Below are 24992 nucleotides of genomic sequence, written 5' to 3'. Positions count from 1 at the left end.
ATGAACTTTACTTTAAATTCAAATTATTTTTTTACCCTTAAATTGTTGAGATTTGCTGTTTCTTTTTTAAATGGTTTCTTATTTTGGAGATGTATTCAATTTCGTTTAATTTTCCTCATTTTTGACGCAAACTTAACGTATAAAAGTGATTGTGGATGAATTTTAAAATTGCTTATCTATTTTGCATATAAACAAAAAACCTAATAAAAAGAAGGTATCCATACAATTATTACTCTGCAAAGGTCTTGTGGTGTCCCACGTTGAACACATACCATAAGTTTACCCGTATGATAAGAGATTTAAGTATTTTCATGCATTCTTGTGGGGCTTTATTGATCTCACTAACTTTTAACTCACTGAAAATGGAAGTCTTCCATATTCTTCTTCATCAATGTTGAGATATCAACAAAAAGAATATAACTTATGTGAATAAAGATTTGGACACACTTAACATTTTATGAATAAAATTATAACATAAAAAAATAATAAAATAACTGTCAAATATAAGTTAAATAAAATAAAAAATCGTGTTTTCAAACCGTCTCGTAGAATGTAAAATACTTCGTAAAATCATTTCACAAATATCTGAGCTACATAAAAAAACTAAATCAACTTAAACCTAGGTGTCGCTGAGAACTCGCATGTGAAAGAAGGCGTCCGTGGATAAATACAACATCCACAATTTGAGTAGCGTGATTTTCAATCATGGTAGAAAGGTGAATGTAACACGTGTATAAATTAATAAACTAGGGTATGATTGGTCGTACACCCTATACATGCCCAGATTTCCATATTGTTCTTCATCTTTGTTAAGATATCAGTATTACAATGAATTTAATTGCTTTAAATTTTGTTAAACGAAAACGCGTAGCATTAAAAATAACATATTGGTTCCTGTTCGATTTCGCATGTTTAATAAATACAATTTATTTAAATTGAAAAAAAAACAGAAATATTTATTGAGCCATAATCTTAAACATGAATATAACATGATTAAATAATAAAGGTGAAAAATCGGTTGGCATTAAAGACACGTCATTGATGGTGGAATACCAAATGTTGTAGGTTTAGGACCTTTGAAGACAACCGCCCCATTTCTTGCCATCGTAGCTGACTTCAACCTGCATGTCAGCTCCACAACCTCCCGGTGGGGGAACGGATGTTGTAACGGGTGGGTCAGTTACACCACCATCACTTCCGATCTTAGCCTGAAACCGGACACAAAATATTAATGACGTTTTCATTGTAACTTCTCGCGATGGTGCTATAATTAATCAACTTCCTTTAACACAAGGGTGGCAAAGCCACGGCCCGCGGGCCGGGTGTCTACTTGCGGCCCGCGAGCATTTCACATATTTTTTCTTTAAGTGTACATAAAACCACGAAAAGGATATTTCACCGTGCGTAGTTCGTATCATATCCCATATATGGAAGTATTTCTCTATCGTGACAATATCAAGACCCATATAATGGCGTCAAGTAGTAAAGACGTTGGACTAAAGAAGAGAAGAGTAACAGAAGAACTGAGAAAATTTCTGATTATTTTTTGTAATTATATATATATATATATATATATATATATATATATATATATATATATATATATATATATATATATATATATATATATATATATATATGTTTGCTGAAAAGGTTGGCTGCCCATGCTTTAACACTAACCCATTTTTTCATTTTTTAATGATTCAATGGACTACCATAGCACATCTGCGAAAGACACGTGCTCGAAGGAATTATTATCAAATAGTACTCACTCCGGTGTGGATTGCAATCACGGCTTCATCATCAGTTGCTGGAAGATTAATAGCAGCCATTCCAGCAGCATCGACTTCAACAGACTTTCCGGTACACGTGGAACCACTCTTCACACCAGAAATGATGTCGCAGTAAGTACCAGCCGGTAGATTTGTCTAAAATTGTATGGACGTTTAGATTTTTAGATGTCGAAATAAACTTGCAAAAAGGGGCGTAAAAAGCTTTTAAATAGTATAAAATTAGTTTCTTTTACGAAATTCTATAGATTTAAAATAATTAATTGTATTAATGAAATAATTAAACAAGTCACAACTTAAACTGAATAAATGCATTCGAGAATAGACAAACACAGTAGAAGAGCGTTTAATTGTAACAGAAGTTAGGCCTTAATTAGATTTGATTTTTTTAAACATATTAAACATATACCTGGAAGCTTCTAGTAAGGTCGCTAGATTCGAGATTGAAGGCAAGAAATCCTTTGCTTCCTCTGTTGAAAGAGATCTGGCTGTTTCCATTGTCCCACCAGTCAGTGACAGGTTCCCCAAGAACTTCATTACGGAATCCTACCATTCCGGCGATAGCAGTCCATCTATGTTCACAAACCCAGTTGCTGTCGCAAGTCCCATCCTACAAAATTAATGTACGATAAAACAAAAAAATACATCGTTGCATAATTGCAACGATTAATATCTGGGTTCAAATTAAAGTAACTTACGGCACCAATAATTGGTGAGATAGTGTTTTGATCAGCATCCATTGGAGGTCCAACTTCAGGATCGGTGAAAGCGAAGGAACTCATGACTCTAGCTGCATCAGCATAAGCGTGACCAAGCAAGAAACCAATTGCTGCCTGAAAGTAGAGATTTGAATTAACACTCTTCATGAAAAAAATAATGTACAAAGATTCAATAATTCAGTGATAAAAAGTAAAATTACCTTGTAGCCTTTAGGATCTTTGTACGTGAGAATATCAGCTCCGCCAGCTCCATGTCCTCTCTGGTTATCGTGGTTATCAACAAAGACGATACTCTCGTTGGTTGGAAGAAGACCCCAGCCTTCTCCCCAATTTTCCAACCACTTTAGTGCATTCTTGCCACGGAAACATCTTCCGAGCTCAGCGCAGACCTATAAATTAATGAAATTGATTATTCTACTTACAACATTTTGAGTGTGTCCAAATACTTGTTCACAAAATCTGGATTATCTCCAATTACAGGAGTTATTTTCATATTATTTTTTGACATCTCATCAAAGATGAAGAAGATAAGAGTTTCTGCTTAATAAAAGGCTTCTTTACATCTCACCAATAGATGTCTCTAGTGAAGTTCTAGTGATTCATGAACAAGGTTTCTAAATTGGTTCATATATATAGAACTTCCAAGAATTTGAGTAGTGTGGTTGTCAATAATGGGTAGAATTGGTGAATGTTACACGTGTGTAAAGTGATCACTTAAACCAGCCTATGACGGTCGTAAGCCCCGTAAATGCCCAGACTTCCATATTCTTCTTCATCTTTGATGAGATGTCAAAAAATAATATTATTCTACTTATTCAAGGTTTATTGAAATAACCTTAGTAAAAAAAAAAGTGGAAATTTCATACTCTGAATTCCGTTATAGCTCCAAGGGGAGAGTATTCTTCCCTCTTTACCGCCTCTCCACCGAGATCAATAACTTCCTGGAAGAGGTACGGTCTGGTTCCTGCTGGGAAACCATGATCTGTGTTCAGGTTATTGAGGCTCTCGTAGATTGCTTTTAGTGCATTAGGCCACATGTGTTTGGCGGCATCAATTCTGGAAAATATTAAAACTTATTATATCATTTAATTGACTGAAAATACCTAATTCTTTTCAGTTAGATCAAAGCAAAACAAATTGAATACTTTTCATACTCTGATGATTATCTCTGTGTTGAGTATTTAAAGTATCGATAGAATATTCTCAAAATTATTAATAAAAATGACCGTTCAATAATAATAAATTTAATCAGTAAATATAACGTTTTACATAGAAAATTCGTTTACCTGAACCCGGCTACACCATAGTCGACCATTTTGTTCATATATTCAACTATTTTAGTCTTTGTGTTTTCGGCAGTCTGATTCAAGTCCTTCAGTTCAATCAGCTCGCAGTTTCGGACCTGAAACAGAACAATTACAAAATGGCAATCCACCTGCATGGTAAGCAAGGAAATATATTTTGTAAATATCGCAAAATACGTGCCTGGTTAGGATCGTTGTAGTTGCTGAGGGTACATATGGGAAGATTGAAGTCATTCTTGGTGAAAGGAACTGCTGGGTAATCCCAGTTGGCGAAGTCTACAGTGGAACCTGCAGTACCAACGTTCTCGGGCCATGTTCCAGTCATGTGGTTGACGACAATATCGGGGTATATTCTGAATCAACATGAAATTAGGGTTAAAATCATAGGTTTTTCAATATATATATATATATATATATATATATATATATATATATATATATATATATATATATATATATATATATATATATATATATATTTATATATATATATATATATATATATATATATATATATATATATTATATAAAAATATATATCTATATATATATATATATCAAATATATATATATATATATTATATATATATATATATATATATATATATATATATATATATATATATATATATATATATATAGATATATATTTTTATATAAATATATATATATATATATATATATATATATATATATATATATATATATATATATATATATATATATATATATATATATATATATATAATATATATATATATATATATATATATATATATATATATATATATATATATATATATATATATATATATATATATATATATATATATATATATATATATATATATATATATATATATATATATATATATATATATATATATATATATATATATATATAAATATATATATATATATATATATATATATATATATATATATATATATATATATATATATATATATATATATATATATATATATATATATATATATATATATATATATATATATATATATATTATATATATATATATATATATATATATATGTTTATATATATAAATAATTAAAATGTTTGATATTTATGTTTATTATTTGGTTTACCTGACTCCAACAGCATTGCAACGTTTGACCATGTCAGCAAACTCTTCTTCGTTTCCCGACCTGGTGATCAGCTTGTAGGAGATAGGTTGATACCTTTCCCACCACGGCCTGTTTCTGCTGGTGACCATCAAGTTCTCACTTGGAGGAGAGAGCTGGATAGAAAAAAAATGTAGATACACGTTTTCGGTGGTAGACGGTTTCGAAGAGTGGCTTTTCATTAAGTAATTGGAATGTGTTTGTTTTGTACCTGAACTCCACCGAATCCTTTGGGTCCCAACCAGTTCTCGCATTCTGCAGCAATATCCTTCCACTTCCACTCAAAGAGATGGACCATGGTCGTCCTCTTCCCAACAAAGTTGGGGTTGTGGTAGCTCAAAACTGAGCCCACTACCCCCAATAAGAGAAAAGAAAGTAACAAATTTCCCATATTACTTTTTCCTGTAAACAAAACATTTTATTAGTTTATTTTTGTTTAATTATCTTTTTTTCTATAATTTACACTTGACCAGACCTTGGTCTTTAGCGCATGTTTTTCTGTGATCCTTGAGTGCATGTTGATTCTCGAGTCAACCAAAAACGCATGTGATCAATATTTTGTGGGTAATCGAGTTCGAAGTCGGTAGACTAAAATCTCGGAGTGGTTTTATGCTAACATTACGAACCACAATGTAAATGTTAAAAATATTCTAAAATATTAATAAGCGATATATTATAAATACCTAGTTAAGTTTAATACTATTTTTAATGAATCTGAGCGGCTTGTAAGTATTTAAAAATGGATAACAAGTTGCAGTACTATGGGGTTCGACACTACAAGTTGCAGTACTATGGGGTTCCACACATATTTAAATACAAATATTTGTTTAAAATCTTAATGTCGCATAAAGAAAAACGAAACAATTAATTCAATTTTGTTGATTTTCACGATAAATTTTTACTTTTTGTACAGTATATATTGGTACATTTGTATTGTATACGTAAATATGAAATTATTGATACAAAAAATTGTGTGCGACCCATCATGACATACGGGATCGAAAGTAGTTGATCGAGCGGACACCGTAGTCACAAAAAACGCTTTTAGAGTGTCAGAAATGAAGACCCCAAGAAGCATATCTGACAAGAATCTACAAGACAGAGTAAGGAACACCGTGATAAAGGAAATATACGAGATCGAAGATGTCAGGTGGGGAAGGCAACGAATGAGACAATGGTATGCGCGTGTTAGGAGAATAGAACCATCCAGACTCCCCCACATTGCACTGCACGACCAACCCCAAGGTATACGACTGCGGACCGGTCCCGGGCGGACCACCAAAGAGATTGACAGCTGGGAATCGACATCGCATGAGGTTAATCCCTTTTAAAAACAGGTCACAAGGCCTACATTAATCAGAAGAAGAAGACGAAGAAGTTCGTAGAACTTACACAATTCCAGCGACACTATAAATTGCACCTAAATATTGTGACGACCTTTTATAGCGAGAGCTAACCGAAAAAACAAATGAACACGAAAATCTTTATTAATCTTATCGTCTTATCTAAACAATGATTGACAAGGTAATACAAAATGAACAATATCATTTTAGAAGAACATTCAAGAAATATAAATTAAAATTGTAACAGAATTATTAAATCGTTTTTGCACCAGTAGTTGGTAGTTTTAAGATTTAAAAAATGAGAGATGCTTGTTACGTGATAATATTGTTCCCAAAATAAAAGCGATGTTAAGGTCAAATAAACTTCATCATCTTCTTCTTTTTTTAGATCCTCAGGATCTGTCTGTACCTCCGCCTGTCGCTCTTGGGATGTTGACTGCCAGCTATCTACCCACCTTTTTGGGGGTTTGCCTGGGGTCTACGTCCTTTAGGGTTTCCTTGAAGGGGGATACGTGAAAGTCTGTCTTCTGACATTCTGTTTACATTGTAATAATACAAGAAAAGAGAGAAAAATGAGGTTTTGCTATTTTTGAAAATGAGGTGAGAATGTCAAATTTATGAATAAGCACTCGACTGTTTCTCAGTGATTGAGCAACTCCCAAGAAATCAAGGTAACTAGCGGGGGGAATTACACCAGGTCGGAAACTCATTTAGTCCCAAATGAAACTATATATATATATATATATATATATATATATATATATATATATATATATATATATATATATATATATATCCTTCCTTTGAGAATCAAACCATGGAACCCGACATTTTGGAAGAAGAGATTCGAAATGCACTGAAAAAACTAAAATGCAACAAGTCCCTCGGCAATGACTGCATACAGGCCGAGCTTCTAAAAGAACTAGGGGATAAGGGCATAAAAACAGTGCTGGATCTCTGCAACCTCATATGGAGAACGGGAACATGGCCTCAGGAATGGGCTGAATCTGTTTTCATTCCTCTTCACAAAAAAGGCTCATCCAAAAAGTGTGAAAACTATAGGACAATAGCACTTATCTCTCACACCAGCAAGATAATGCTATATGTTCTAAAAGCACGATTACACAGTTACATTGGATGGCAAATACCAAAGGAACAAGCTGGTTTTGTGAAAGGAAGAGGAACAAGAGAGCAGATCCTCAACATCCGCCAAGTGATCGAAAAAAGCCGAGAGTTCCTGACGCCAACAGTTTTATGCTTTATCGATTACAAAAAAGCTTTCGACTGCGTGAAGTGGGAACATCTGTGGAAAGTACTCATGGAGATGGGAGTCCCATCCCATTTGATAAAACTCATCCATGGACTTTATGCCCAAAGTAAGGCAATCGTATGAATCAATGGCATAAACACTGCAAGCTTCCCCACTGAGAAAGGTGTAAGACAGGGATGCATACTCTCCCCTGACCTGTTTAACATCTATGGGGAATAGATCATGCGCAGGGCTCTCTACGAATGGAATGGAGGAGTGTCCATTGGTGGCGTAAAGCTGTCCAATATACGATATGCGGACGACACAACACTTCTGGCCAAAGACCCAAAAGAGATGGTAGATCTCCTTAAACGAGTAGAGATTGAGAGCAAGGCACTGGGACTAGAGATTAACCAAAGCAAGACTAAGATCATGATCATAGATCGATCTAAGAAGTTTGGTGATCTCGGGAACTCACTGGAAGGTTTAGAGATAATAAACGAGTTCCAGTTCCTTGGATCTCAAATCAGCAATGAAGGAACTTGTGAAGGAGAGATTAGACGTCGTATCGCCATCGCCAAAAGTGCCATGTCTAAGCTAGACAAAATTTGGAAAGACCGGGGTGTGAGTAACAACACCAAGATGAAGCTTGTCAGGAGCTTGGTCCACTCCATTTTTCTCTATGCTGCTGAAACATGGACTATAAAAGCAGCAAATTGATGCCTTCAAAATGTGGTGTTGGAGGCGCATGCTCCGAATTCCATGGACAGCTAGACGCACCAATGAGTCCATTCGCCAGGAACTACGCTTGGATGGCTTGTCTCTGGCCAATATCTGTACCCGACGGATTCTCCAGTTCTTTGGACACGTTGCGCGTGGCAACGAGGATAGCCTGGAACGCCTAGTTGTGATCGGTAGCCTGGAGGGAAAGAGAGGGAGAGGAAGATCCCCACACGATGGACCGATCAAATTAAGGCAGCAGCAGGCACCTCAGTGGTTGGAGCGCTACGTGCAGCGCAGTCAAGGGATAACTGGAGAAGAGTCATTGCTTCTGCAAGGGTCACAACCCTCAGCAATGAGGATTAAGACGGAGAAGAAGAATATATATATATATATATATATATATATATATATATATATATATATATATATATATATATATATATATATATATATATATATATATATATATATATATATATATATATATATATATATATATATATATATATATATATATATATATATATATATATATATATATATATATATATATATATATATATATATATATATATATATATATATATATATATATATATATATATACACGAGACAAAAATAAACAAATTTCGGATATCTGTGCTGAGATAGAAGATAAAGCGAATAGCGTCACTACAAAGGATCTTTTCCAAAAGGTTAAACTCTTAACCCGTGCCTTCAAACCTCAGACATGGGCAATAGAGGACCAAAATGGAAGCGTTCTGACGGACATTGGCAGCGTCTTGGAGAGATGGCGAGGTTACTGCTCCGGACTATATGCCGAGACCTCAACAGCAGGAAGTCCTTCCTTTGAGAATCAAACCATGGAACCCGACATTTTGGAAGAAGAGATTCGAAATGCACTGAAAAAACTAAAATGCAACAAGTCCCCCGGCAATGACTGCATACAGGCCGAGCTTCTAAAAGAACTAGGGGATAAGGGCATAAAAACAGTGCTGGATCTCTGCAACCTCATATGGAGAACGGGAACATGGCCTCAGGAATGGGCTGAATCTGTTTTCATTCCTCTTCACAAAAAAGGCTCATCCAAAAAGTGTGAAAACTATAGGACAATAGCACTTATCTCTCACACCAGCAAGATAATGCTATATGTTCTAAAAGCACGATTACACAGTTACATTGGATGGCAAATACCAAAGGAACAAGCTGGTTTTGTGAAAGGAAGAGGAACAAGAGAGCAGATCCTCAACATCCGCCAAGTGATCGAAAAAAGCCGAGAGTTCCTGACGCCAACAGTTTTATGCTTTATCGATTACAAAAAAGCTTTCGACTGCGTGAAGTGGGAACATCTGTGGAAAGTACTCATGGAGATGGGAGTCCCATCCCATTTGATAAAACTCATCCATGGACTTTATGCCCAAAGTAAGGCAATCGTAAGAATCAATGGCATAAACACTGCAAGCTTCCCCACTGAGAAAGGTGTAAGACAGGGATGCATACTCTCCCCTGACCTGTTTAACATCTATGGGGAATACATCATGCGCAGGGCTCTCTACGAATGGAATGGAGGAGTGTCCATTGGTGGCGTAAAGCTGTCCAATATACGATATGCGGACGACACAACACTTCTGGCCAAAGACCCAAAAGAGATGGTAGATCTCCTTAAACGAGTAGAGATTGAGAGCAAGGCACTGGGACTAGAGATTAACCAAAGCAAGACCAAGATCATGATCATAGATCGATCTAAGAAGTTTGGTGATCTCGGGAACTCACTGGAAGGTTTAGAGATAATAAACGAGTTCCAGTTCCTTGGATCTCAAATCAGCAATGAAGGAACTTGTGAAGGAGAGATTAGACGTCGTATCGCCATCGCCAAAAGTGCCATGTCTAAGCTAGACAAAATTTGGAAAGACCGGGGTGTGAGTAACAACACCAAGATGAAGCTTGTCAGGAGCTTGGTCCACTCCATTTTTCTCTATGCTGCTGAAACATGGACTATAAAAGCAGCAGAAAGGAGAAAAATTGATGCCTTCGAAATGTGGTGTTGGAGGCGCATGCTCCGAATTCCATGGACAGCTAGACGCACCAATGAGTCCATTCGCCAGGAACTACGCTTGGATGGCTTGTCTCTGGCCAATATCTGTACCCGACGGATTCTCCAGTTCTTTGGACACGTTGCGCGTGGCAACGAGGATAGCCTGGAACGCCTAGTTGTGATCGGTAGCCTGGAGGGAAAGAGAGGGAGAGGAAGATCCCCACACGATGGACCGATCAAATTAAGGCAGCAGCAGGCACCTCAGTGGTTGGAGCGCTACGTGCAGCGCAGTCAAGGGATAACTGGAGAAGAGTCATTGCTTCTGCAAGGGTCACAACCCTCAGCAATGAGGATTAAGACGGAGAAGAAGAATATATATATATATATATATATATATATATATATATATATATATATATATATATATATATATATATATATATATATATATATATATATATATATATATATATATATATATATATATATATATATATTTATATTCATACTTCAACAAGAACAGAATGCCACAACAATCTATTTTTGCACGCAATCTTCACCCCTTCCATATTCATACATCTCCTCATATTATTATTATCAGATTATTCCAATAACTTACCTAACCAATTTCAAATATTAAAATTGGCAAGCCAAGTTTTTCTCGATCTTCCTCTGTTTCTATTACCAACCACATTGAAAGTTTTCCTTCGAAATAAACATATTAATTTGAAAATAAAAGAGTAATTGAAAAGTAAGGAGTAAAAAATATAAAAAAATATTTTTTCAGTAAATAATAAAAAAAATCTAAATCCAAAGTTTATAAAAAAACCGCGTGAAGACACGTCCCCTTGCGTGGCCAAACGCTTCATGAATTGAAGGTTTGCGATTCCTCCTTAACACGATCGTTACATCAATGTCTATCCTCCTTATAGAATTTTGTCTAGCCTTCCACCAGTCTGATGATGTCGAGTAACGATGAAATCCGGTCACTGGTCAAATAAGATGAATGTGGAAAAAAGTTATATACTTAGGAAGTTTTTATTTCATTGTATATAATTTAAAAAATCTGCTGAATTCAATTGTTTTGGAATTTCCACCCATTGAGATTATCGGGGTTTTGACAATAGTGGTTTTTCTGTAAAAATATAGGGTGTTTTTTTTTTAAGAGGTTTGGTTTTTAAACTGGCAACATTGTTTCTACAGACTGTCAATTTGACAGTTGACAGTTGATTTGTAGTCAGTACGTTTTGCCACTTCACCATGCATAGACTGAATGATCAATATGCGCGTCGTAGGTTTGGTGAATGGGCCGAAAACAATACTTAGCTTGATCCTCTTCCTCAACGCAACATTGAGTTCACCGACGAGGGGCATTTTTTGGTTAAATGGCTATGTCAATAAGCATAATTGCCGAATTTGGAGTGCAGAAAACTCAGAAGCCTTTGTCGAGACCTAGTTTTTTCTTGAAATTTTGAGTGTGAGGAATTTGTGGGGATTCTGGACTTTGTTTTTCCCTATTTTGGGGAATTCTGAAAATTGACATCGGCAACGCTAATTGAAACACGAGTCACAATAGTTCAACAGATATTGGTATTTACTAAGTAAAACCTCTGAGGTAGGTATTTAATAAGTAAACTTATGTGATATACATATAAGATGTCTTAGCAAAAATATGCTCGTAACCATTAAGAATTCCAGTAGTGATCATGTCTTTGAGAACAGTGTCCGTCGATGGTTGCTTCTCGTTGGAGGGGACAAGGTAGAAAGTGAATTAATTAAAGTCCAGGTGTAATTATTTTGTTGTAAAACCTTTATACTGTATGTTGTTATTGTATATATTGTATGTAATGTATATTATCTAGAAATAAAAAACAATAAAAAATAAAAAAAATGTATTAACATGTAAGTATTTCGGCTCAACACAGGCCATGCCCAAAGAGCCGTAATACATATAGTAAAAAAATGTGTGTTTCTATGAAATTAAAAAAATGATTATACTCTTGAATGTAATAAATACATTACAAATAACCTCTTTAATTGAAGCAGCATGGATTTTAAAGCATGGACAGCATACTGAACATTACAAAGAGCATAAAATGATCACTGAAGACAACGAATCCCAGATCGTAAGCCTTCTGAGTTCCACGACTTTTTTTTTATTTTGTATAAATAAAATTGTCTGTATTTAGATATCTGATGTATTTTTTTAGATAAAATATGTTATTAACTGTTAACTTATATGAATAATTTAAATCTTATATGAAAAGATTGATCACCTTCCGATAACTAACTTATAACACATACAAAAAACATTTCATTGTTTTGAAGCTTATGAAACAACTGATAAAAATTTAAGCAAGTACATCATGATTATGTCAATTGAATTATTCTGTATATCTATAAAAAAAAACAAAAATTGAATTGATATTATTTAGTGATAACTATTTTAATATCTCCCCGGTCATCGGTAAACTTGTAAAAATAACGTAAAGGTACTATTTACGTACAAATTCTTGAATTATCTTAAATACAAAAAAGAATGTAAAAATTTACTTCGCTTAATGAAAGTCTACAATGTAACAACACCAAGATAAAGCTTGTCAGGAGTTTGGTCTACTCCATTTTTCTCTATGCTGCTGAAACATGGACCATAAAAGTAGCAGAAAGTAGAAAAATTGACGCATTTGAAATGTAGTGTTGGAGGCGCTTGCTCCAAATTTCAGCATGAGCCTCAAATGGTTAGCTAGACGCACCAACCAGTCCAAGTCGCCAGGAGCTAATTTATTTTATTATTATTTTTTTTTATTTCTTTAGTGAGCTTATATTACAACTAATACAAACAATTATTTATACTTAATTTACACCATATATCGGAAGTGTAATGGCAAATTGGTATATCTGTAAAAAAATCTAAGTTTGTTCCACAAAATGTCTAAAATAGTGTATTCCATAATTTGGAAAAAGGATGTAGCTGTAGTTGCAATACTTATGTAGTTTTATTGAGATATGTGTATGTAAAAATACATAAAACAAACGAGTTATTTAATTTCACAAGTTTGTTTTTTCTCTCCTGTAAAATTTGGTCTGAGACAGATATACCCCTTTGCCTTTACACTACCGATATATATTTACATCTTATTACAGTAAACAAAACATTAACTTTTAAATTCTTTCTGACTCTTTTCATTCTTCACACATTCAAGCATCTCATCATAGATTATCAAACCTTTATGCATTGAACGATTTTGCGTCACAGTTTTTTTCAGCAATGGCAGTTTTATTTTATCCTTATTTCTAGTAATATGTTTATGAACATTTTTGTTTAAAACTATTTTATCATTAAAATATTTGGGTAATTTATCGTAAAAAAAAATTATATATAAAGATCAGCATAATTAATTTAGTCTCTTTTTTAAAGATAACCAGTTGAGTTCTTCTCTCATTTTTTTACATTATTATATCTATTTTTCTTGAGTACTTTTCTCATCGCTTTATTTTGTAAATATTTAAATTTATTTCAATTTACTTCATTTGCCAAAAATAAAACTGTTGAGCAGTAATATATGTATATGTGTAATATTGATTGTTTTATAAATGATTTCTGAAGTATTTTTATTTGACTTATACCTTAATCTACGAAGAAAATAATGATATTTTTTATAAACATGCTCAAAATTTGGATGGCTTGACTCTGGCAAATGTCTGTACACGACGACATTCTTCAGTTCTTTGGACATGTTCTGGAACAACTAGTTGTGATTGGTAGTCTGGAGGGTAAGAGAGAGATAGGAAGATCCTCCACCCGGTGGACCGATCAAGTTAAGACAGTAGTAGGCACCTCGGTGGTTGGAGCGCTACGTGCAGCGCAGTCATAGGATAATTGGAGAGGAATCTTTGCTTCGACAAGGATCACAACCCTCAGTAATGAGAAGTAAGACGGAGAAGAGAAATGTCAGTCTATTCTATGTACAGTATGGGATAACGACTTATTTTATAAAATTCTTTATTTAATTCGATCGTCCATATCTAATTTCACGTTGAGTGAAATTTCATGTGAACGTGTGAACATTACACTACGGAGGCGGACGGATACCATTTTATAATTCCTCTCTTCTTCTTTTCCATCTTGCAAATTCCATTTAATACCATACGCTTACCGTTTTACCCCCACCCTCAAACACACACACATTTACACTTACACACACCCACCTCTCTCTTATTTCACTCTGCTCTTATTTCTCTAAACAACAGTATTCATAACATACATATATGTGTAATTATTTATTTGGCTTTAATCCTTGTCAATCTAACTTTATTTTATATTTTTATGTACAAGTTATATATTTCCCAAACAAATAAAATTAATAAATAAATAACAATGAACAAAGTAATATTAATATTATTCCTTTTCCCACGTGTAATGGTCAGCTACCGTTCTGGAGGCCCCAGGTTCGACTCCCAGGGGGGTCAAATAAATATAATTTATTTTTTCACTGTAATATTTATTCAATACTACCCTGGACTGGTACCTGAAGCGGAGGGCTGATCACCTTTCCTTAGTGTGTTAACGATCAAGATAACTCTGCGTTTATATGACGCAGAGCCCTATGCACCATTGGGGTGCGGATAAGGGTTAAATTATTATTCATTTTAATAAAATAATAACAGTTTGAAAAATACAGTTTATTTTGAAAGTCATTACAAAACAATTATTTAAACATGTCTATTAAGTTGCGACTGAGTTTCACATTTCATCGAGGCAACCAGTCCAGGTTTCATCATTAAGGTTGGCTTCGACTCTCATTCCAGTGCAGCTGGCATCCGGTCCGAGGAGACAGCCAATCCAGACTGCGTCGCCGAGGGTGACTGACACCTTCATGCCGGTGGCGCAGCCGGGGTCGGGATTCGGAGAGGTGACTGACGGTTCGGAGGTGGTTGGTGGAGAACCAGTTGGTGAAGTGGTTGGATCAGGTGGCGGAGCCTCAGAGTTGAGGTTCGACTGTAAAAGTATCATGTCTTTTAAGTATGACCAAAAACCTGTGGCAATTACTTTAAAATGCTTGTGTAACGTGATTCTCGGGTAATATATCCAAAATTAAACAAGGTTTATTGGATTGAATTCTACATTTATTTATGTATATGTTAATACGTGACGCATTTCGTCTTATAAAGAAATTGCCAATATAAAATATATATATGTATATAAATATATATATATATATATATATATATATATATATATATATATATATATATATATATATATATATATATATATATATATATATATAAATATATATAATATTTATATAGTCAATATGCAATATTTATATGATAAGTTCTTGTAGATACATAATTGTTAGGAATATTATACTTATTTCAAAGCCATACAAATTGTATTCATATACCCTAATTGACATTTAACTACATTGGTTATCTTAACGTTCATATAAATCCACATTACCCACCGAAATACTCACCATTATATGAACTCCTAGACCTAATAATAGCAATTATTGTTAATATATAATAACATTTTGTAAAAAAAAATTGTCAGTGTTTAACAATGTCTTAATAAGACGAAACGCGTCACGTATTAACATATATATAAATACACGTAAATGTAGAATTCAATCCAATAAACCTTATTTAATTTTGGATATATTACCCAACAATTTAATATGGAATTCTACCACCTGTCTGCAGTTACAATAAATAACGTAATTCTATTAGCTGTGATGATTCAATTGTATTCTAATGGTCTTTTTGAACACAGAGTATAGTCATAAGAGAACATTTTATATTCTGAAAAGCTTAATGTCGACCTTAAAAAAAACGACATTAAGAGCTTAATGAAGACCTTAATGTCGTTTTTTTTTTACGAAAATGGCGCATTTTCTTTCCAAAATTATTGTCAGTAAGATGTAATTCATAAAAAATTGTGAAATATGTCATTGGATGTAACAAAATCTACCAAAAAGCGATTGTAACTTTTTAGTTATTTTGAGATGTTTTTCTGATCATTGATTCGATTGTGTGTAAAAATTTCAATTTAACCGCTGAAGAAAACAAAAAAAAAACGTTTGTTCAGTCGATAAAACATGTAATTTGCAGATAAATTATTTAATTGTATTGTATTATAGATGGCGTTAGAAGTCCTTATTCCGAGTCCGCCTTCTCCTGAGGAATTTTATGTGGTAACTTCCCAGCAATGAGAAAATGCTGAGAAGTTCCTGATTGGCGCATACTAGATTATCTCTCCAGTTCCCAACACAGATTAAAATATTAAAAAAAACATCTTTACTGAGTTAGAAGAAACAAAAATCCACTTAATGATCTATGAATCTTGTACATAATCAGCAAGGTAAATAATAAACGCAATTCCCATCTAAAAAATCCTGATTCCAGCACAGTCTGGAAATATTCGAGAAATAATCACTACGCCCAAAATGTGAGGCCACTGCTATCTGATTTGGTATTTTATTGCCCCACGGAGAGATTGAACATTACTTTTGACTTCTTTTTTACCTCGCTTCCGATATGGATCGCCAGAGCGCCTTCAGTCGTACTGACTTCTATGGATGCTCTTCCGCTTCCATCCACTACAACCTTCTGTCCGGTACAATCATTTCCGTTCCTCGAACCAGTAAAGACGTCACAATAAGTACCAGCTGGTAAACATGTCTGCAAAATTTGAAGAGCGATAAATTACAATTCAGTCGTTAGAAGGCCCCGCTTACATATCAAATGACAAACACATAATTTTTTGTACCATCAAATTCTCTTTTAGGTTGAAACCTTCATTGTTGAAAGCAACGAATCCCTTGTTGCCTCTACAGAATGATATTTGGTCATTGTCATTATCCCACCAGTTTGTTATATCTGTCCCAATAACGACATTCCTGAATTTGACCATTTGTCTCATTACCGGCCATCTGTGTTCACACACCCATCCGTTTCCACATCCATTGCCATCCTAAAAAAAAAAGAGTTTTAAATATTGATGCATCGTACATTATCCAAAACGAATTAAAAATCGATTCCTTTAAAGTGATATAGGCTAACAAGTAACTTACAGAGTTGATGGTAGGAGAAATAATGTTTTCATTATTGTCCATTGGTGGTCCAGCTTCAGAATCGGTGAAGTTGAAAGAACTCATCATCTTTGGTTCTCCGAAAGGATGGGCCAGCTTGAAGGCAGTTGCAGCCTAAAATTTTATTAATTCAATAAGATGTTCAACAAATAACAAATGTTTGTCAACATAAATAAATTTAATAATTACTTTATATTGCCGAGGCATATGGTAGTTGACAATGGCACCACCTCCTGAACCGTGACCTCTTTGGTTGTCATGATTATCAACGAAAACAATAGAGTCTTCCGAACTCATGAAATTCCAGTCTCCTGCTCCCCAATCCTTAGCTCGTTTCAAAACAATATTTCCCCTGAACAGGTCTCCAATCAGCATCGTGAACTATAATAAAAAAATCCCCTTTTACGAAGGTTTTAAAAATGAAAATAATTCCAGTGGTCAGGATTAAAACAAATTGAAATTTAGGAAAAAAAATCTGGAAGAATAAAACATGAAAAAAGCAAATAAGAAAGCAAATGTCTAAGACTGATTATTACATATGAGAAAGAAACCAAAGCAGATACAGCGAGAACCCTAACTTCTAAGAACTTCAGAAATGAAAGGAATTGAGGTACATAACCGGAAACACGTTGAGAGACCAAATAAAGAATACAGAAATTAGATGTAGTCAGATGGAGAATTCTGGAATGCCCATATCAATAGAATGCAAGAAAATAAACTGGCCCGAATCGCCCCTCAAGAGAATCCAGTCGGAAAAAGACCATCTGGAAGACCTCCAAAGCGATGGCGTGATAGCTGACAGTCCACATCACAAGAGACGAATTACGGAAAAGATATATCGTAGGCTCTATAAGATGGAAAAAGAAGAAGAGGAATAAGAAATTAAGGAAACTACCTTCATTTCAGTAACTTTTCCCATGCCAATGTATTCTTCCCTGAAAACGGCTTCACCTCCAAGATCAATTACTTCCTGGAATATAAAAGGCCTTGTACCACTCGGGAATCCTTGGGCAGTGTTCAAGTTGTTAAGGTTACTATATATGTACTGAAGATCTTCGGGCCAGATGTGTTTAGCTGCATCGATCCTAAAATATATTGAACGTTTAAATATATAACTTCAATCAATGAGTTGAAATAGAAAAAACTCAATTATTTTTTTACCGAAAACCTGCTGCACCTAAATCGATGAGGCTATTCATATACTTGATAATCTGAGATCTGACGTTTGGTTTAGCTTGGTTCAAGTCCTTCAACCCACTAAGTTGGCAATTACGCACCTGTTGATTTGAAGAAACATATAAGTAATAGAAAAACTAGACAAATTGAATTAAATCATGATATTTCAACGGGGGGTTACTTCAGTAGCATTGTGGTAAGTGCCGATATCACAGATAGGCTGATTGAAGTCGTCCAAAGTATAAGGAACTGCTGGGTAGCCCCATTCGTCGAAGATGGCAGTAGAACCACCAGTGCCAACATTTTCAGTCCATTTTCCGGTCATATGGTTGATGACGGCATCCACGTAGATCCTGAAAAAAAAACCGTATCGTTGATAAACAATATAACACATGCAAAGCATAAGGATCGGATAAGATATTCTTTCTGTACCTCACTCCAGCTGCGTTGCAACGTCTGCACATGTCACCGAATTCTTCCGCGTTTCCTGACCTGGTCGTCAGTTTGTAAGAAATGGGCTGGTATCTTTCCCACCAAGGTCTGTTCTTGCTCGGGATCATTAAGTTCTCTCCGGCTGGGGATGTCTATAATGTAGAAAAATCAATACGAATTGAAATAAACTTTTTTTTGCTTTTGACATTCATCGTGCATTTCGTGAGGACACATCTTGTAAATTGTAATTATTTGTGAGATGAAAAGTAAAAAAATTAATGAGTATTTTTTATCGATCTCACCTGAACTCCTCCAAATCCATTTGGTCCTAAGTACCTCTCGCACTCGGTAGCAATATCCTTCCACTTCCACTCGAACATATGGACTATAACCGAGTGATTGTCCTTGAAGTGAGGATCATGGTAGCTGGACCAACCGAAGGTCACCCCAGTCAGCGAAGCGAGAAGGAACACCCAGGATACAAAGTATCTCATCCTTGAAATAAAGAAGGCATTTAACGAAATACCCTTTTAAGAATAAAACCAATGTGTTTAGCTGATTAAGATAAGCATGTTATCTATTATTTTTGACATTTCAATACAGTAGAAGGAGAATATGGAACGTTTACGGGGCTTACGACGGTTTAAGTAATCACTTTACACACGTGTAACATTCACTAATTCTATCCATGATTGACTACTACACTACTCAAATTCTTGGAACTTCTAAATATATTGTTTTAAATTAAAAACATTATGCTTAAATTGATGAGAATTTCACTTGAAACGTATATGGTGAGATAAAAGAAGCATTTTCATAGCCCCGTAAATACCCAGACTACCAAATTCTTCTTCATATTTGTTGAGATGTCAAAAAATAATACAAAAAATAACTCCTAATTGGAGATAATACACATTTGTGAATAAGTACTTAGACTTACTCAAAATAATGCTTTTATTCAATTTCTTTGTAAAGATTAATATTGAAACGACTTTTTCGATGGAAATCGTTATTATAGGTGTAAATCAAACATAAAACTATGTGATGTTTGCTTTCAAAGAAAAATATTCTTTAAACTCAAATACATAAATAAAATATGAAAATAGTATTTCAAAAAGAAATTTAAGAACCAAAATATGTTGAACTTACTTTTATCAGGCACAAACTGCCGATTTGCACACAGATATCTGATCCAAGACGCAGAATTATATGTTTTATAAGAAAAACAATAATTTTCCTTGAAGATTACAAGATATTTACAATCTTATCACGTTCTTTTGTTGGATAATGATTTAAAAATTCCGTAGAGATACTGTAAAACCTTGGTATAACGGACTGACTAGTTGGGGGGAGGGGATATAAAAATAACTAACTAACCATTACTCCGCATCACCCTAGGGGTAGGCAGAGAGAATGAACGCCATACCATCTCCTCACACATATCCGCCGATTATTTTGATTCCTGTCCCGGCCGCTTTCAAGTATTTGACATACCTAATTATGCAAAGTTTTCCTTGGTCTTCCTCTGCTTCTTTTTGCAACTAAATTTGCCTCATAAATTTGTTTAATCGTTCTTTCCTCACTCATACGTTCCACGTGTCCAAACCATTCTAACACACCATTCTTAATTTTTTCGACAATTATAGTCTCAACCTTGCATTATTTCCTTATTTTACTATTCGAACTTCTATCAAAAACCTTTTTTCAGCACATTCGTCTGAAGGATCGCATTTCCACTGCATTCAATCTGCTGTCATCCAAAATTCACTTCCATACATAAAAGTATGGAGCTGAATCCAGGACCCCGATATGTACTGCCAGTTTAGCATTTGCTGATAGGTTTTTATTTGCTTTGACCGATTTATAGCAAATAAAAACTAAAGTTGGAAAATATAAATTTAAACTCTGTATTCATGTATAAATAAACAATACAAAACACAAAAAAAAGTATTTATTGTCTTCGGACACTCTTCGTGATGTGACGTTTCTGTTTGATATCGACGCGCTTGCTTTCGGTAATCCTGCTTTGAAAAAGGAATCAAGTTTTGTTTGTACATATCATTTTAAAATTTGGTGTTTTTATATTATTTTTATTATAATCAACTCTCTAAAATTACGTAAACACCTATAATATAATTGAACTTCGTGTTATCTGACGAATAATCATTGAATGTTATTAGATTGTCGAGAAGTGATCTTGATCGGTCTGCAGCAAGAAATGACATCTCCTTCGCCATTCTACATAGTCTATTTTCCGAAGCCCTCTTCAGCTCCTCATACGTTGAGCAGCCCATGTCCTCGTATTAGTCGCTTAGGTATTCGCGGCGTGGGCGTCCTCTGGCATTTATTCCCTCGATCGTCCCCTCTATTATTATGTACAGGAAACCCTCCTGTCTCAATACGTGACCTATCCATTCGGAGCGTCTCCTGGAGATAGTTGCGAGTAGGTGCTTTCTTTCTTCGATTAATCGTAGTACCTCGTCGTTGGAGATGTGGTCTCTCTAGGATATCCCGAGCATTCTTCTAAAGGTTCACAGATCGAACGCATTCAGCATATTCTTATCTCTTTCAGATAGGCACCATGTCTCGCAGCCATACAGTAGCACGCTTCATACATACGTTTTGACAAGAAGTTTGCGTAGTTTCAGATCTATGTTATTTGATTGGAAAATCACTGATTTACTTTTAAACGCAAGTCTTGCCTGTTGTATGCGACTTTTAATCTCGCCTTTTGATCGGCCATCCCAAGAGATCCTGCTTCCAAGGAAAACAAAATTTTTCACATTTTTAGGAGTACTTTAGACATGGACACTTTTTCTCGCTGTTCGGTTCAGCCTATGACCATTACTTTGGTTTTATCTTTTCTTTATTTTCATGCCGAATTCACTCATTAGGATCTCCTCCATGGTTGTTAGTGATCACTGATAACTTCATTTTTGGCAGTATTGTTGTTGCCTCGGCTAGGTGCGTTCTCGGAGAAGCACGCCATTATGTATATTGCTAAATTCTAGTGCTAGACGTATGACATAATTATCATGGCTGCTAAAAATTATTTACATGCGGCGACACTCGAATTTAAGCATGCAAAATAATGTATTAATAACTCCTAATTGGAGATGATCCAGATTTGTAAACAAGTATAAATTCTCCTCAATGTAACAAAGCAACAACGAAAAATATTTGAGATAAATAAAACAATTTTTAAGTACAAGAAATATTTATTTTTGACGATCAACACTTACAGAAGATAGACTTTCTTTTTTATACATTAAAAACAGTATTAGAAAGCAAACATATAAGAGTAATTACACATAATATTGTTCGTACAACATATATCAACACAAGATTCTTATACAAACATTAAATAATATTCAAATGCATTAAGAAAAATTAACTAAGTCAATATTGCACTATTAGTATAATGTGTGATAATGATGCTACATGTATTTTAATACACGTGTAACAATAGATTTTGAGAAATAGTGGTATTAACCAAGCTAAAATATAAATTAAAATAGATGAAACAAAAAGTGATGGTCGAATCCGTTGATAAAATTAATACAGTGTCATTAAAAACTAATGCCAACATTTTAAATAACTGTTGAACAAAAAATTATTGAAAGTATTTCGATGATTTTGGTCTTAAAATGAGCGAAATAACGTATTAAAAAAATATTGTTTTATTATTTCGATTTACACATTAATTTGTGTAAAATACCCGTGGGAATGAATTTCTGCCACTATCTTCACAGTTACTCCTGAAATGATTGCACGTACGTGACAAGAAATCGACTACAGACTGCATCTGCAGAGCAACGAACGGTGCACATATCGAAACATACTAAATTAGGAAAAAACACATTGATTTTTTATTCACTTCATATTTTAGGATCAAAACCATTGAATTACCTATAATAGTATTTTGGAGTAGACATTAGTAGCAACAGTGATCTCTATGGTGAGACTCTAAAACAAATCAAGAAGGCTGCAGCTTTATTTGTTACAGGACTATACTAAATAATATAAATACCTGAAGGTTCCACTACTTTATTTTAATATATAATTTAACATTTACTTTTAAAAACGTAATACTGTAATGTTTTTTAGAAATTACTTAAAATAAAGCACAGAGTAGCTAACGGTATAAAATTATTACAACTGAAATTTTTACGAAATTTCATTCTGACAAGAATTTTAATTCAATATAATCGCGTATTCACAAATTTTGTTAAAAATTAACCCCATTGCGAAAACTTCATACTGAAAAAACAGTTAGGTGCTACGATCCTACGATCAACCAATTAAAATCTCTTTTGATATTAGTTTATGGTATTTGAGTCTTTACATGGGATAATTTAAAAGAGAATAAGATAATTTAATCTAGATGAGGATGAACAGAAAATGGTAGATATGGCCTGATTTTTTAAAATATAAAGCTCTCGCTATATGATTAAAATTTGAAAGCAAATGTCATTACGTGGAATAATTTTGTAAAAATGATTAATATTTTCTAAAAACATAAATTATTTCATAAAATTCAAACATACATCTAAAAACGTTTTTACCAGGAATAATGCATATAAAGTGACGTCATGTACTTTTCATTCCTTTCGAAGGATTCGAGGATATTTTCGATATAATTATTCTTATCCCATTTTGTATTAAAAAATACTGATTCAGTCTTTAAATATGCATTCTACAGTATCCTTAAATTTGGCAAAATATGTGTATTTTTTACTAAATAATAATTAAAATAAAAAATATCTAGACGTTCTGATAAAAGAAAATCCTTTTAGAGAGATGTCCATATTAAGATATTTAAAGGCGTCAGAAACAGTAAACTTTTGTGGACTGAAAAATTGCCTTGCTTGCTTTTTTTTAATCGCTTTAAAGCGTACGTAAATAATTTATTTAAAAAATCATGATTTTTTGAAAATGTTATGTAACTTTATTGTTTATATTTATTATCTGTGAAATTTTATTCAATCAGAATTATCAACATGACTTTATTTAAAAAAAATTAACACTTGCATAATACAATTTATTAAGTTTTATTTTATTACATATAACAAGTTTTGAAAACTACAGGTGTTTTCTTTTTCAGATTATTACAAAAACATCCAATTTTTGTAATCACCTATAGATGAATACAACTGTGGTTTTCGAAACTAGTCGCGTGTAATGAAATATAACTCAATAAGTGGTATTATACTATTTTTTATAATAATCAACATGTCATTCCACAAAATTTCGCCAAATTAATAAATAATATAAAACGGACTTTCTTTATCAGAATGTCTAACTTATGTCTAAATTTTTCATTTAGAAAATCCAATTTTCACGAACACGTTTATAAATTAAAACCATATGCTTTAGGTCCTCGTCAAAAGATCAGCCATCATAACATACGATGACGCAACGATCGGGTAAATTGTTTATCAATACACGCTCGTTACTAGTAGTAGAGTATTTCATAGGGTAGAAAATTCAGTCCCTTTAGGGCAAAGGTCGACAAAAGCGGCTCGCGAGCCGTTTGCGGCCCTTCGGACATTTACAATGTCCCAAAACCAATTTCTCCTCATCGCATCTATCTCATAAACTCACATGCAAACTTCGACTCACACTGCATACTATAGCTTCCGCATATGTCTGACACATCAGACGCGTTAAAAAAACTAATTATGGCAATCTTATAATGTTTGGCTCTACATATATGTATATGCAAACAAACATTCTCAACTATGAATCAAATGTAAAATAAAAACTTAGATACAAAACAGATAATAAAAATTTACAATCCTCTAAAAAATAAATCTTAATTAAAAACAAAATCAGATATTTGCCAGACGTTTTATGCGTAGGGCAAGTACGAACATTTTGACGTATCATCCACGTTTCTGCGTTTGCTGGCATTCTTTTTTGTACCAGAACGCACAGGATACGGCTTGTTGCGTTCGGGCGATAATGTAACGGACGTATCA

General features: G+C 33.9%; 2 protein-coding genes across 2 annotated transcripts; both read right to left on the bottom strand.

Moving 5' to 3' along the window:
• Positions 1-925: 925 nt before the first annotated feature.
• LOC148302061 (alpha-amylase 2-like) lies at positions 926-5355 on the bottom strand. The gene is made up of 10 exons (XM_088272221.1): positions 5171-5355; positions 4924-5075; positions 3995-4166; positions 3796-3911; positions 3376-3565; positions 2710-2898; positions 2489-2623; positions 2200-2400; positions 1773-1928; positions 926-1208 (listed from the first exon to the last, which is right to left on the bottom strand). The coding sequence occupies exons 1-10, from the start codon at positions 5348-5350 to the stop codon at positions 1068-1070; spliced, it is 1632 nt and encodes a 543-aa protein (XP_088128347.1). The 5' UTR covers positions 5351-5355; the 3' UTR covers positions 926-1067.
• A 9622-nt stretch (positions 5356-14977) lies between these two features.
• LOC148302060 (alpha-amylase A-like) lies at positions 14978-20222 on the bottom strand. The gene is made up of 11 exons (XM_088272231.1): positions 20161-20222; positions 19314-19506; positions 19012-19163; positions 18761-18932; positions 18565-18680; positions 18299-18488; positions 17593-17784; positions 17386-17517; positions 17082-17285; positions 16838-16993; positions 14978-15308 (listed from the first exon to the last, which is right to left on the bottom strand). Exons 2-11 carry the CDS (start codon positions 19503-19505, stop codon positions 15054-15056), a joined length of 1761 nt encoding a protein of 586 aa, XP_088128357.1. The 5' UTR covers position 19506; positions 20161-20222; the 3' UTR covers positions 14978-15053.
• Positions 20223-24992: the final 4770 nt, after the last annotated feature.

This window comes from Brachycentrus maculatus, unplaced genomic scaffold (genome assembly GCF_059751285.1).
Source record: "Brachycentrus maculatus isolate JH-2025_06_01 unplaced genomic scaffold, ASM5975128v1 h1tg000483l, whole genome shotgun sequence".
Taxonomy (NCBI): domain Eukaryota; kingdom Metazoa; phylum Arthropoda; class Insecta; order Trichoptera; family Brachycentridae; genus Brachycentrus; species Brachycentrus maculatus.
The sequence above is the reverse complement of the archived record's forward strand: the minus strand, read 5'-3'. Positions and strand labels throughout refer to the sequence as shown.

Coding starts and splice junctions, on each gene's coding strand:
- LOC148302061 (XM_088272221.1), bottom strand. CDS start 5,350: ATGGGAAATTTGTTACTTTCTTTTCTCTTATTGGGGGTAGTGGGCTCA. Junction 3,912..3,994: donor ACTACAACGATCCTAACCAG/GCACGTATTTTG, acceptor GTTCTGTTTCAG/GTCCGAAACTGCGAGCTGAT. Junction 3,566..3,795: donor TATGGTGTAGCCGGGTTCAG/GTAAACGAATTT, acceptor AATATTTTCCAG/AATTGATGCCGCCAAACACA.
- LOC148302060 (XM_088272231.1), bottom strand. CDS start 19,505: ATGAGATACTTTGTATCCTGGGTGTTCCTTCTCGCTTCGCTGACTGGG. Junction 17,518..17,592: donor ATATGCCTCGGCAATATAAA/GTAATTATTAAA, acceptor ATAAAATTTTAG/GCTGCAACTGCCTTCAAGCT. Junction 16,994..17,081: donor ACCTAAAAGAGAATTTGATG/GTACAAAAAATT, acceptor CAAATTTTGCAG/ACATGTTTACCAGCTGGTAC.